This window comes from Sander vitreus, chromosome 18, assembly GCF_031162955.1.
Source record: "Sander vitreus isolate 19-12246 chromosome 18, sanVit1, whole genome shotgun sequence".
Lineage (NCBI taxonomy): Eukaryota > Metazoa > Chordata > Actinopteri > Perciformes > Percidae > Sander > Sander vitreus.
In genome coordinates this window covers 751,266-763,765 of record NC_135872.1, presented here as the reverse complement: position 1 = coordinate 763,765, position 12,500 = coordinate 751,266, and the positions used below count along the sequence as shown (strand labels likewise).

Below are 12,500 nucleotides of genomic sequence, written 5' to 3'. Positions count from 1 at the left end.
CACGAGTCTAGGAGCATTTTACTAATGCTCTGTTAAAATAACAATGAAATGCTGCGTTATTGACTTTAGACCAGGTTTTTGTTGGTCAATGGTGCCATCACTTCCCACTGCCTCAAGATAGCAATACGCCCAGAATGCACCTGAACACACCTCCCTGTAAGACCAGCACGCCCAGAATGCACCTGAACACACCTCCCTGTAAGACCAGCACGCCCAGAATGCACCTGAACACACCTCCCTGTAAGACCAGCACGCCCAGAATGCACCTGAACACACCTCCCTGTAAGACCAGCACGCCCAGAATGCACCTGAACACACCTCCCTGTAAGACCAGCACGCCCAGAATGCACCTGAACACACCTCCCTGTAAGACCAGCACGCCCAGAATGCACCTGAACACACCTCCCTGTAAGACCAGCACGCCCAGAATGCACCTGAACACACCTCCCTGTAAGACCAGCACGCCCAGAATGCACCTGAACACACCTCCCTGTAAGACCAGCACGCCCAGAATGCACCTGAACACACCTCCCTGTAAGACCAGCACGCCCAGAATGCACCTGAACACACCTCCCTGTAAGACCAGCACGCCCATGGGCCACAGATGGGCATACAGGTGTATTTGCTATTTAAACTACGTGGGCACTGGACGGGCTTTGCTCTGCGCCGGGTGCGAGATAGGCCCCACAGACGTTATCCAGGTTTTTGTCGCTTTATCCGACGTTTTGGACGCGTTTTGTCCCAGACTCTTGTTGCTTTTTTCAGTGTTTTGGATAATTTTTCTGTCTTTGCAGTTTGCTCCAGCGATCAGCTCTCCAAACACGGCGAGCTGTTTGCTTTTGTTGGCAGGATCCTGAAATAGAAGTTTAATGGAGCGAGCCGAGGCTTTGGGTGCTGTTTTAAAGTCGTTTTTAAGATATTTTTGGATGCTTTTTTCTAGGTTTTTATCCTGTCCTCTGGAGAGGGGGGGTGTTTAGTGTTGGAAACATTTAATCATAATCACAAATAAAGATACAGACTTTATCCAGGATTTTGTTGCTTTATCCTACTTCTTTTTTTCTACGTTTTCGATGCTTTTCTATAGTGTTGTCTTTGCAGTTTGCTCCAGCCATCTCCTCTCCAAACATGGCGAGCTGTTTCCTTTTGTTGCCGGTGACCTGACAGTTTGTCCCGCTGACAGAGAAATAATAAAAAGATGTGAGAATAATCCTCTGCCTCTGGGCTGTTTGCTCCAGCGATCTGCTCTCCAAACACGGCCAGCTGATTCCTTCTGTTGGCGGGATCCAGAAATAGAAGCTTAATGGAGGACGAGGGTTCAACGGGCTGCCGGCAGCACTCAGCGGGAAACACTCGCTCCGTTTGTCTGCTCTCTCTCTCTGTGTGTTCGGGGTCAGAAGCTGCACTCGTTTGCCGTTTGTGCCGCTGGATGGAAGCAGGAATGACACGCAGCAGAGAGCATAGACATCACTAGAAATGATACATACGTACATAAGTGTAACGGGCCGGCTGTATTGCAGCGTAACGTATGCTGAGTGGATGCTCCGACACTTCATTCCACTATAATAAATGAAAATGGCGACAGAGCGGCGCGTAAATGTTGCATGTGCAGATCTGCTCTTCAGGCATAAAAACAGGACAGTCTTCTATCTATATTTTTTACGTGAGATGTGTGCAGCTCATTTACACAGAAATGGATCACAAAGTGTCTATTTCTTTTAAATCAAACTACCAATAGACGACATAATGTTTGTCACGGTCCTATCTCGCACCCGGCGCAGCGCAAAGCCCGACCCAAGAGTCTCTGCTAGTTTAACAGGGTTTTACAGGGAGGTGTGTTCAGGTACATTCTGGGCATGCTGGTCAAACAGGGAGGTGTGTTCAGGTGCATTCTGGGCGTGCTGGTCTTACAGGGAGGTGTGTTCAGGTACATTCTGGGCATGCTGGTCAAACAGGGAGGTGTGTTCAGGTGCATTCTGGGCGTGCTGGTCTTACAGGGAGGTGTGTTCAGGTGCATTCTGGGCGTACTGGTTTTACAGGGAGGTGTGTTCAGGTGCATTCTGGGCGTGCTGGTCTTACAGGGAGGTGTGTTCAGGTGCATTCTGGGCGTACTGGTTTTACAGGGAGGTGTGTTCAGGTACATTCTGGGCATGCTGGTCTTACAGGGAGGTGTGTTCAGGTGCATTCTGGGCGTGCTGGTCTTACAGGGAGGTGTGTTCAGGTGCATTCTGGGCGTGCTGGTCTTACAGGGAGGTGTGTTCAGGTGCATTCTGGGAGTATTGCTATCTTGAGGCAGCGGGAAGTGATGGCACCATTGACCAACAAAAACCTGGTCTAAAGTCAATAACGCAGCATTTCATTGTTATTTTAACAGAGCATTAGTAAAATGCTCCTAGGCTCGTGCACAGCACGTGCACACTATGCTTGTTACACACACAGGGACGCACAGCACACACACACACACACACACACACAGGGACGCACACACACACACACATGCAGAAGATTACAAATACAAATATTACGGTGCAGATCCTCCATCATAACAGCAATGCTCCAAGGTCCAAACGCGCCTGGCTTTTAAAGGGAATGGGAGATGATCTCTGATTGGTTGATTGCATGTTACGCCCAAAACACACCTCTGATTAATGAAGACACTAAGGTCAACCCTTTAGAACCATGACCCCGGCACACGGACCCTTTTATCAGCCGTCAAACTAGCAGAAGTGGATTAGGACACGCCCTAAACTCACCTGCAGCAGCCTTTTCACGCCGTGACCTCAGATTGTTAGAATAGGGCCCTGTAGCTGTAACTGTTAATGATGTTAGTATTTTGGGTGGGCATTTATGTTATCTGGGTTTTAGTGTTGGTTGGGTCTCGAGTGAATCTTCCCACGCAGTTCTTCACAATATGACTCAAGTCCGAGTCCCCATCTCTGCTTTGCATCAAGCTAGTAATGTGTAAATGAACTAAACTAAACAAAATACGGAGAATGACTGCAGTGAGAAGATAAAGCCCCGGACTAGTACTCACAGTCTCCGCTCCACTTGTCGCTGTGCAGCATCAGTCGGCTCTTGGCTTCGTCCAGCTCCACTTTCAGCTGTTCGTGTTTCCTCTGCAGCTCTCTGATCTGCTGCTGCCGCTTCTCCAGCATCCTCAGACGCACGTTAAAGTACTGCAGACCCTGAACACAACACAACACAAACTCAACAGACCATGAACACAACACAAGCACAACAGATCCTGAATACAACACAAGCACAACAGACCCTGAACACAACAGGACACAAACACAACAGACCCTGAACACAACAGGACACAAACACAACAGACCCTGAACACAACACAAACACAACAGACCTTGAACACAACACAAGCACAACAGACCCTGAACACAACACAAAACAAACACAACAGACCCTGAACACAACACAAAACAAACACAACAGACCCTGAATACAACACAAACACAACAGACCCTGAACACAACAGGACACAAACACAACAGACCCTGAACACAACAGGACACAAACACAACAGACCCTGAACACAACACAAACACAACAGACCTTGAACACAACACAAGCACAACAGACCCTGAATACAACAGCAGACCTGAACACAACACAAACACAACAGACCTTGAACACAACACAAGCACAACAGACCCTGAATACAACACAAACACAACAGACCCTGAACACAACACAAAACAAACACAACAGACCCTGAATACAACACAAACACAACAGACCCTGAACACAACAGGACACAAACACAACAGACCATGAACACAACAGGACACAAACACAACAGACCCTGAACACAACACAACACAAACTCAACAGACCATGAACACAACACAAGCACAACAGATCCTGAATACAACACAAACACAACAGACCCTGAACACAACAGGACACAAACACAACAGACCCTGAACACAACAGGACACAAACACAACAGACCCTGAACACAACACAAACACAACAGACCTTGAACACAACACAAGCACAACAGACCCTGAACACAACACAAACACAACAGACCCTAAACACAACACAAAACAAACACAACAGACCCTGAATACAACACAAACACAACAGACCCTGAACACAACAGGACACAAACACAACAGACCATGAACACAACAGGACACAAACACAACAGACCCTGAACACACAACATGACACAAACACAACATAGACCCTGACAACACAAACACAACAGACCCTGAACACAACAGACACAAACACAACAGACCTTGAACACAACAGGACACAAACACAACAGACCCTGAACACAACACAAACACAACAGACCCTGAACACAACATAAACACAACAGACCCTGAACACAACAGGACACAAACACAACAGACCCTGAACACAACACAAACACAACAGACCCTGAACACAACACAAACACAACACACCATGAACACAACACAACACAAGCGCAACAGACCCTGAACACAACAGACCCTGAACACAACACAAACACAACAGACCCTGAACACAACAGACCGGTATGTTGAGTGGTATGCACCCCCACTAAGCTGGAAAAAGTAACAGTAATTGAATACAGTGTCTACTACAGCGGGGAGGGGCGGCGGGGTTAGCTAACGTTAGCTGTTCCCAGACATGGAGTTGGTTTTGCCTTTTTTGCTCACCAAACGCTGCTGTGGCTGCCCTCCTTCTGCCATCTTAACTTGTGCTGAGTCTATAATTGCAGCAGATGATGAGCACAAGACTTGCCTCCCTGACTGTATAGGCTGAGAGAGTTTATGACTTCGGGAGGGGCAGATGTGCGCGTGCAGATGTGTGCGTGCGGATGTGTGCGTGCAGATGTGTGCGTGCAGATGTGTGCGTGCAGATGTGTGCGTGCAGATGTGTGCGTGCAGATGTGTGCGTGCAGATGTGTGCGTGCAGATGTGTGCGTGCAGATGTGTGCGTGCAGATGTGCGCGTGTCATTCAGAACACAAGAACAAATACGAGTGTTCTTGCAAAACAGAACATGGCAAAAATAATCGTTTTTTCTCGATTATACTATTTTGGTGATCGTTGGGAGCCAAAATCAAAACCAAAATTGAAATTCAATTAATTGCACAGCCCTAGTGGCCGGGTTGGCTCAGTTTATAGATCACATATATAGAGGTTCACTCCTCGATGCAGCGGCCGCAGGTTTGACTCCGCCCTGCGGCTCTTTGCCCCGCATCTCTCTCCACTTTCATGTCTTCACCTGTCCTGTCAAATAAAGGCCTAAAATGCCCCAAAACATGCCCCTAAAAGCGTCAAAAAGAAATCAGCCGATGAGAACGTCCTGAGGAGAGAAACTGGGAGAGACTTTAGGATCTCGGGGGGACAGGAACATTAGTTTGATGATTGTTGAACTCACTTTTTCGACATCTTGGAAAGGCTGCAGAGAGAAGACAGAAGCACAAAGACTCAGAGAGTGATGAACTGTACAGGGCCAGCAGGACAGCCAGTATATACTGAACATATCACGTGCGTCAACACGCTGCTTTTTTTGACAGTTTTTTCCGGCAGTTTATGCACTTTTTCTCAATGCTTTAGGAACTTTGTTTTAACGTTTTTGGAGCTTTACTTAATTTTTTGTGACTTTTTCAGACAATTTTGATGCTTTTTTCGGCCTGTTTCCAATTTTTTGGCGCTTTTTTTCAACGTATTTGTCGCTGGGGCTTGATGAGGCCCAAACTGTCAGTGAGAAGACTACAGAACATGAGACATGCAATAATACAGTCAAAATAATTGACTTTTTCTCTTAAATAAAAGCATGTCAATAAACTCTACATGTCTGGCCCTTGATGTGATTCTCATTTTCCAGTGTGGCCCTCTGGGAAGTTGAGTTTGACCCCCCTGGTCTAGATAGTACACTGTATACAGTATATATATATATATATATGAAATGCTAGGGGTGTCGTCTATCGGCGAAGAAAAGCGTCGACACGTCAATAAAGCCACACAAACTTTGAAAAAGTGACAAAAATGTAAAATAAGTACATATAGCATTTAATATATATGAATATTATATTAATATATGAATACTAGATGCCAGTCCACATGAGTAAAGAAAAGATAAACATTGGAATAAAAAATAGAAAATGTCAACAAAGGGACCAAAAAGTTCGAAAAGCATAAAAACAATGTAAAAAACTTCAAAGAAGAGACAAAAACGTTGAATAAACGCCCCTAGCATTAGTATATATTCATACACGTATATAATGTATACTGCCTATGGCCCGGCCCTGCTTTCTCAGGACAGATTTATTATAAATATACAGAAATATATCATGTATAGACAGAAATATATCTGGTAACAGATGTGTGAGCAGATGCAATCTGACCTCTGACCCCGCTGCCTCCTCCCGGCCCGTCTGCAAACGCTCCACGTCGTCGATCTCGTACACTTTGATCTCGAAGGGCTCCTTCAGGGCGCCGCCCAGCGAGGGAAGCTCCGCCCACTTCCTGTCCGGGAGGGGAGCGGGGATCAGACGCCGCCGCAGGAAACCACCTGACGGAAGTCAAAGGAAGAAAAATGTAACGACGGAAACAGATCTGCACAGATCTCGGACGCAACATCTTTATGCCGATTACAGTCACGCTTTTGTTTACATTTTTGTAGCTCTGTGTGTATGTGTGTGTGTGTGTGTGTGTGTGTGTGTGTGTGTGTGTGTGTGTGTGTGTGTGTGTGTGTGTGTGTGACTGTCTGTGTGTGTGTGTGTGTGTGTGTGTGACTGTCTGTGTGTGTGTGTGTGTGTGTGTGTCTGTGTGTGTGTGTGTGTGTGTGTCTCTGTGTGTATGTGTGTGTGTGTGTGTGTGTGTGTGTGTGTGTGTGTGTGTGTGTCTCTGTGTATGTGTGTGTGACTGTGTGTGTGTGTGTGTGTGTGTGTGTGTGTGTGTGTGTGTGTGTGTGTGTGTGTGTGTGTGTGTGTGTGTGTGTGTGTGTGTGTGTGTCTCTGTGTGTATGTGTGTGTGTGTGTCTCTGTGTGTGTGTGTGTGTGTGTGTCTCTGTGTGTGTGTGTATGTGTGTGTGTGTGTGTGTATGTGTGTGTGTGTGTGTGTGTGTATGTGTGTCTCTGTGTGTGTGTGATGTGTGTGTGTGTCTGTGTGTGTGTGTGTGTGTGTGTGTGTGTGTGTGTGTGTGTCTGTGTGTGTGTGTGTGTCTGTGTGTGTGTGTATGTGTGTCTCTGTGTGTGTGTGTGTGACTGTGTTTGTGTGTCTCTGTGTGTGTGTGTGTGTGTGTGTGTGTGTCTCTGTGTGTGTGTGTGTGTGTGTGTGTCTCTGTGTGTGTGTGTGCTGGGATCAGACACCGCCGCAGGAAGTCTGATAAAGGTCACATGAAATAACATGTAAAGACAGAAACAGATGTACACAGATCTCTGAAACATCATATTTATATCTTTACATCGTGATGACAGGCGGGAACACTGCGTGTTATTTTTAGCTTCCAGGGTTTTCCCTTTCATTATCAGCAGACTCAAACGTATAATCAATTATTATATTTTAGGATCACGACTGAGAAGAGTAAAAATCAAAAGCAGCAGCATGCACCGCAAAGAGAAAGCCATTACTGATTATTATAAACATGCAGCGTCTGTAAGTGAGGACTCAAGAGCAGTGACAGATCCAGGGGGGAGGGGGTGTGTGTGTGTGTGTGTGTGTGTACATTTGTGTGTGTGTGTGTGTGCGTACATGTGTCTGTGTGTGTGTGTGTGTGTGTGTGTGTGTGTACGTGGGTGTTTCCCCTTTGTGAGTGTGTGTGTGCATGCCTGAGTGTGTGCGTGTGTGCTTGCATTGGAGTGTGTGTGTGTGTGTGTGTGTACATTTGTGTGTGTGTGTGTGTGTATGGGAGTGTGTGTGTGTGTGTCTGTGTGTGTGTGTGTGTACATTTGTGTGTGTGTCTGTGTGTGTGTCTGTGGGTGTTTCCCCTTTGTGAGTGTGTGTGTGCATGCCTGAGTGTGTGCATGTGTGCTTGCATTGGAGTGTGTGTGTGTGTGTGTGTATGTGCGTGTGTGTGTGTGTATGTGCGTGTGTCGTGCTTTGTGAGTGTGTGTGTGCATGCCTGTGTGTGTGTACGTGTGTGTCTTGTGAGTGTGTGTGTGCATGCCTGAGTGTGTGTGTGTGTGCATTGGGTGTGTGTGTGTGTGTGTGTGTGTGTATGTGCTGTGTGTGTGTGTATGTGCTGTAGAGTGTGTGTGTGTGTGTGTGTGTGTGCTGTTGAGTGTGTGTGTGTGTGTGCTGTAGATGTGTGTGTGTGTGTGTGCGTGTGTGTGTGTGTATGTGCGTGTGTGTGTGTGCTGTAGAGTGTGTGTGTGTGTGTGTGTGTGCTGTTGAGTGTGTGTGTGTGTGTGTGTGTGTGTGTATGTGCGTGTGTGTGTGTGTGTGTGTGTGTGTGTATGTGCTGTAGAGTGTGTGTGTGTGTGTGTGTGTATGTGCTGTTGAGTGTGTGTGTGTGTGTGTGTGTGTGTGTGCTGTAGAGTGTGTGTATGTGCGTGTGTGTGTGTGTATGTGCGTGTGTGTATGTGCTGTTGAGTGTGTGTGTGTGTGTGTGTGTGTGTGTGCTGTAGAGTGTGTGTGTGTGTGTGTGTGTGTATGTGCTGTTGAGTGTGTGTGTGTGTGTGTGTGTGTGTGTGCTGTAGAGTGTGTGTGTGTGTGTGTGTGTGCTGTTGAGTGTGTGTGGATGGGGAGGGAGGGTGCGTGGGTGGGTGATAATTGGACTTGGATATGTACACCAGGAATCTCAGTGGCTTCATGAAATATTCATGAGATCTTCGGACTGATGGCGTGCAGTTCCTAGAGCGCTGCGATGCGTCAGGCTGAATCCCAATCAGCTGCTGTACGGTAACAGAGGCAGAAAACACCACGCCGTCTCAGATAATGTGCACGGCTGTAGAAACCACGGAAAGAGATGAATTCATGCAGCGAAATATCAGAGAGGAGCCTTTGATAGATGTTCCCTCTGTAGTAATACCTGTAGTCTTCAATGTGCTCAGCATTCATCATCATCATTATTAAACAGACGCTGTCATAAATACACATACATATATATATATATATATATATATATATGTAAATGCTAGGGGCGTCTCAGTCCAAATGAGTAAAGAAAAGATAAAGATAAGAAGAAAAAAAAAATATACCAAAACATATACCAAAAAAAACGACAAAAAGTTCAAAAAGCACATCAAAAAAACATAAAAAACTTCAAAAGAAGTGACAAGCATTTGTGTATATTCCAACCCGGTCTCACGGCAGTTCGTGAAATGGTCACGTTATTTAATCTATTGATACGTGTTCACGGGGACGTTTTTCTCGTTTTTTTTCGTGGTGGCCAGCACGAATGGGAAGTATATTTCATGATCACAGCACGAAAACGGTAGGGAGTAGAATAAAAAGCCGAAAATCCGCGTAGGGAGGTTGGCCCGGGGGGGGAGGATGGTTCCAACAACACAGGACTTTCACCAGGAGACCGGGGATGGCGTCCCGTGTGTGGCGTTTTGTTTCCCCGTAGTCTTCCTAATCACAAGCGTCCTGTTATCCCGGCGTGTGACGCGTCCTTTCCCCGTTGTGTTTTTCCGAAACCCAACCTCTGAATAGATGGTTCCCATTTCGTGCTGGCCACCATGAAAAAAATGAGATAAACGTGTTGTTGTACACGTAGCACTAGATTAAAAATTGTATATTCCTACATATAAATAATGCATACTGCCTATGAGCCTTTAATAGATGTTCCCTCTGCAGTAATACCTGTACTCTTCAATGTATTCATCAAGGATTATATTAAACAGCTGCTGTCAACATCACCTGCATCGGTCATTTTGAAGCTGTCTCTTTTCTAACCGTTGTGTTCTATGCTCTGCTGTTTTACCTTGTCAGCTGTTTATTCATCTTTTTAGTTTTCGTTGCTTTTTTTGTGACATTTTTGTCTCCTTTTTGTTGCTTTTTCTGATGTTTTGTCACTTTTTCGACACTTTATTCAGAGCGTAACTCTCGCCAAAATGCAACCTAGGGTCTACACATGAACACCAGCATTGAGAACATTAGTTTGTGTGAATGAACGGACTCCACAGGAGGAAATGTCATCTTATATGAGGCTCCATCAACTACGAGGTCAATATTGTGTTCCACTAACGACAAAACAACAATAATCCGTGCATTTCTATGGAGCTAAGCTTTAGGAGCTCTCCATCTTTACTCTCCTCCCTCCACTATTTCTGACTGGCTCGACAGACGGAGACCAGAAGAACAACAGCTAACGGGAGGTGTTAAACCTTTCTTTTAGTAAACTCTGGGAACATAAACGATGTTGTCGATGCTGTGGTTAAGGTGTAGAGCTCCTGGTGATACGTGGAGCAACGTCTCATGTTGGGTCGAGCCTTCTTAGTGGTACTTCTAACATAGATATTTTGAGGCTAGCATCGTAGCGCCCCTAGCTCTCCCATTCAGAAGGCCATTTGACCCAAAAGCCAGAATACTGTACATCTTAAAAGTGGCGTTTCTGTCCTAAATAAGCTTTTAAATAAAGTTTGACTCGGGTACATTCACTAAAAGACCCTAGGCTGCATTTTGGGGAGAGTTAGGCTTTTCCTTTGCTTTTTTCGACAGTTTGTCATTATTTTTGTGGCATGTTGCAGTTTTTTTCGACATTGCTGCTTTGTTTGACATTTTTTCTGGTGTTCTTTCCAACGTTTTTACTGCTTTTTCTGAAAATGTTTTGTGTTTGTGTGTCTGTGTGTATCTGTGTGTCTGTGTGTGTGTTTGTGTTTGTGTGTGTGTGTGTGTGTGTGTGCATATGTGTGTGTGTGTGTGTGTGTGTGTGTGTGTGTTTGTGTGTGTGTGTGTGTGTGTGTGCATGTGTGTGTGTGTGTGTGTGTGTGTGTGTGGGAAATGCAAATAATTGAGCTTTTTCTCTCTCACCATTTCCTCTCTTCTTGGGTGATTTAGAAACTCTGCTTCTGTTAGACGAGGACGCTCTGCTCTCGCTCATCGAGTCATGCGCTGAAGAAGTGCTTCCGGTTGTCTCGCTGTCGCGGATCATACTCTCATAGCCGCTGCTCCCCCCGCTGTGGTAAAACAGGGCGGTGCGGCCCATGGCGGGGGGCAGCTCGCCGCTGAGGATGCTGCTGTTGTCACTTCCGTGCCCGCTGCTGTAGCGCTGCGGCCTCCGGGGCGCCGTGATCTTGCTGTAAGGGGAAGGAAGCTGGGTGTTGATTGGCGACCCACTGACACTACTTGTCCCGCTGTCAGTGCCATCGCTTCCTGTTACTCCCGCCCTCCTGTTGAGTTTTTGGCTAGTGGCTAGCTCGCTAACACGGCTGTTAACCACCCTGCTGATTGCCTGCTTTGTGCCCATGACGGTGCCTCTTCCTGTCTTGGCTCCCGTCCCCGACCGAGCTGTGGACTTACAAGTAGGCGGTAGGCTGGTGTTTTGTCCAGTTGTATTATCGAGAGGTTTCGGGGAGATCAGGCTCTTTGAACCGCTAGTAGACAGAGTTCGAACCTTTGATCCAGCAGAAACTGCTGCTCGCGAGCTGCTGTTGTTGCCTTTGACCGGCCCAAGTTTGCTTGTAGTTGCAAAGACACCAAGAGAAACTTCGGAGGAAGATGCATATGTGGAGGTGTAGGCTGGACTCCCGAGTCTTGGCACTGATCTGTTGGATCTACTGGACAGTTCAGGCTTGGAACCAGCTAAAGTTTGACTGTCATATCTCTCCAGAGACATCAGACTCCCGGAGTACCTGGAAGATTCTGCTTTAGCCCCTCGTGTCTTCAGGCTTGAAGATGTCCTGGCAGGGTCAGTTTTTAAACTAGCTGTCCTGTGACTAATTGAATCTGCCTGAAGCCTGATGTTGAATTCTTCCTCTGAGGTCGATGTTCTAGGGAATGAAAACCTTCCGGTGTCGCTACTTGTTTTAAAGGCACTTGGAGATAGCGCAGTCCTTGTCTTTTGTTCTTGGCTTGACTGTCTGACAGCTGGCGCGGGAGGGGAGATGTTTCCAGATCCAGACTTGGAGATCACACTGCTGCTTTTCTGCCCATTTGACTTCTTTCCCAAGGATGAAAACCTCAGGGTTCCTGTGACTGAAGTGCCATCATGAAACCATTTTGATTCAAAACTCTGGGGAGCAGAAACAGTTCCTAAAGTCGTTGCCCCTCGGGTGAGTCGTGGCAGCTTGATGAGAGTATCTCCTCTCCTGCTGTTGGACTTCTCACAACCATCCACAACCCTCTGAGCTGAAGATGACATTTGTGCCTTTGGTGGGCGGGGTACACTATTACTGTTCCCTCCGGGCCTCTTAGAGGAAACACTACTCATGCCACTTCTCGGTGGCTTACCTGCAGAGAGAAACTCGACCTCTCTGGGATCAAACTCACTGCTTCCCTGAAGCAAAAAGCCATCATGTCTGCCTTCCTGTCTCCTGCAGCCCACAGGTGCACATGAGGTAGGCTTGTTTTTCCTGGGAAGACTGGAATGGGC

At 46.6% G+C, this 12,500-nt stretch overlaps 1 protein-coding gene across 1 annotated transcript in view; it reads right to left on the bottom strand.

Moving 5' to 3' along the window:
• LOC144533812 (kinesin-like protein KIF26A) overlaps nucleotides 1-12,500 on the bottom strand; it is a 52,722-nt gene that overhangs the window by 2,918 nt on the left and 37,304 nt on the right. The window contains exons 10-13 of the mRNA XM_078275378.1: nucleotides 10,940-12,500; nucleotides 6,367-6,533; nucleotides 5,397-5,417; nucleotides 3,032-3,182 (exon numbers count right to left, since the gene is read on the bottom strand). The exon at nucleotides 10,940-12,500 is cut by the window's right edge and continues 1,908 nt beyond it. Coding sequence (XP_078131504.1) covers nucleotides 3,032-3,182; nucleotides 5,397-5,417; nucleotides 6,367-6,533; nucleotides 10,940-12,500 — 1,900 coding nt within the window. The remainder of the gene's footprint in view (nucleotides 1-3,031; nucleotides 3,183-5,396; nucleotides 5,418-6,366; nucleotides 6,534-10,939) is intronic.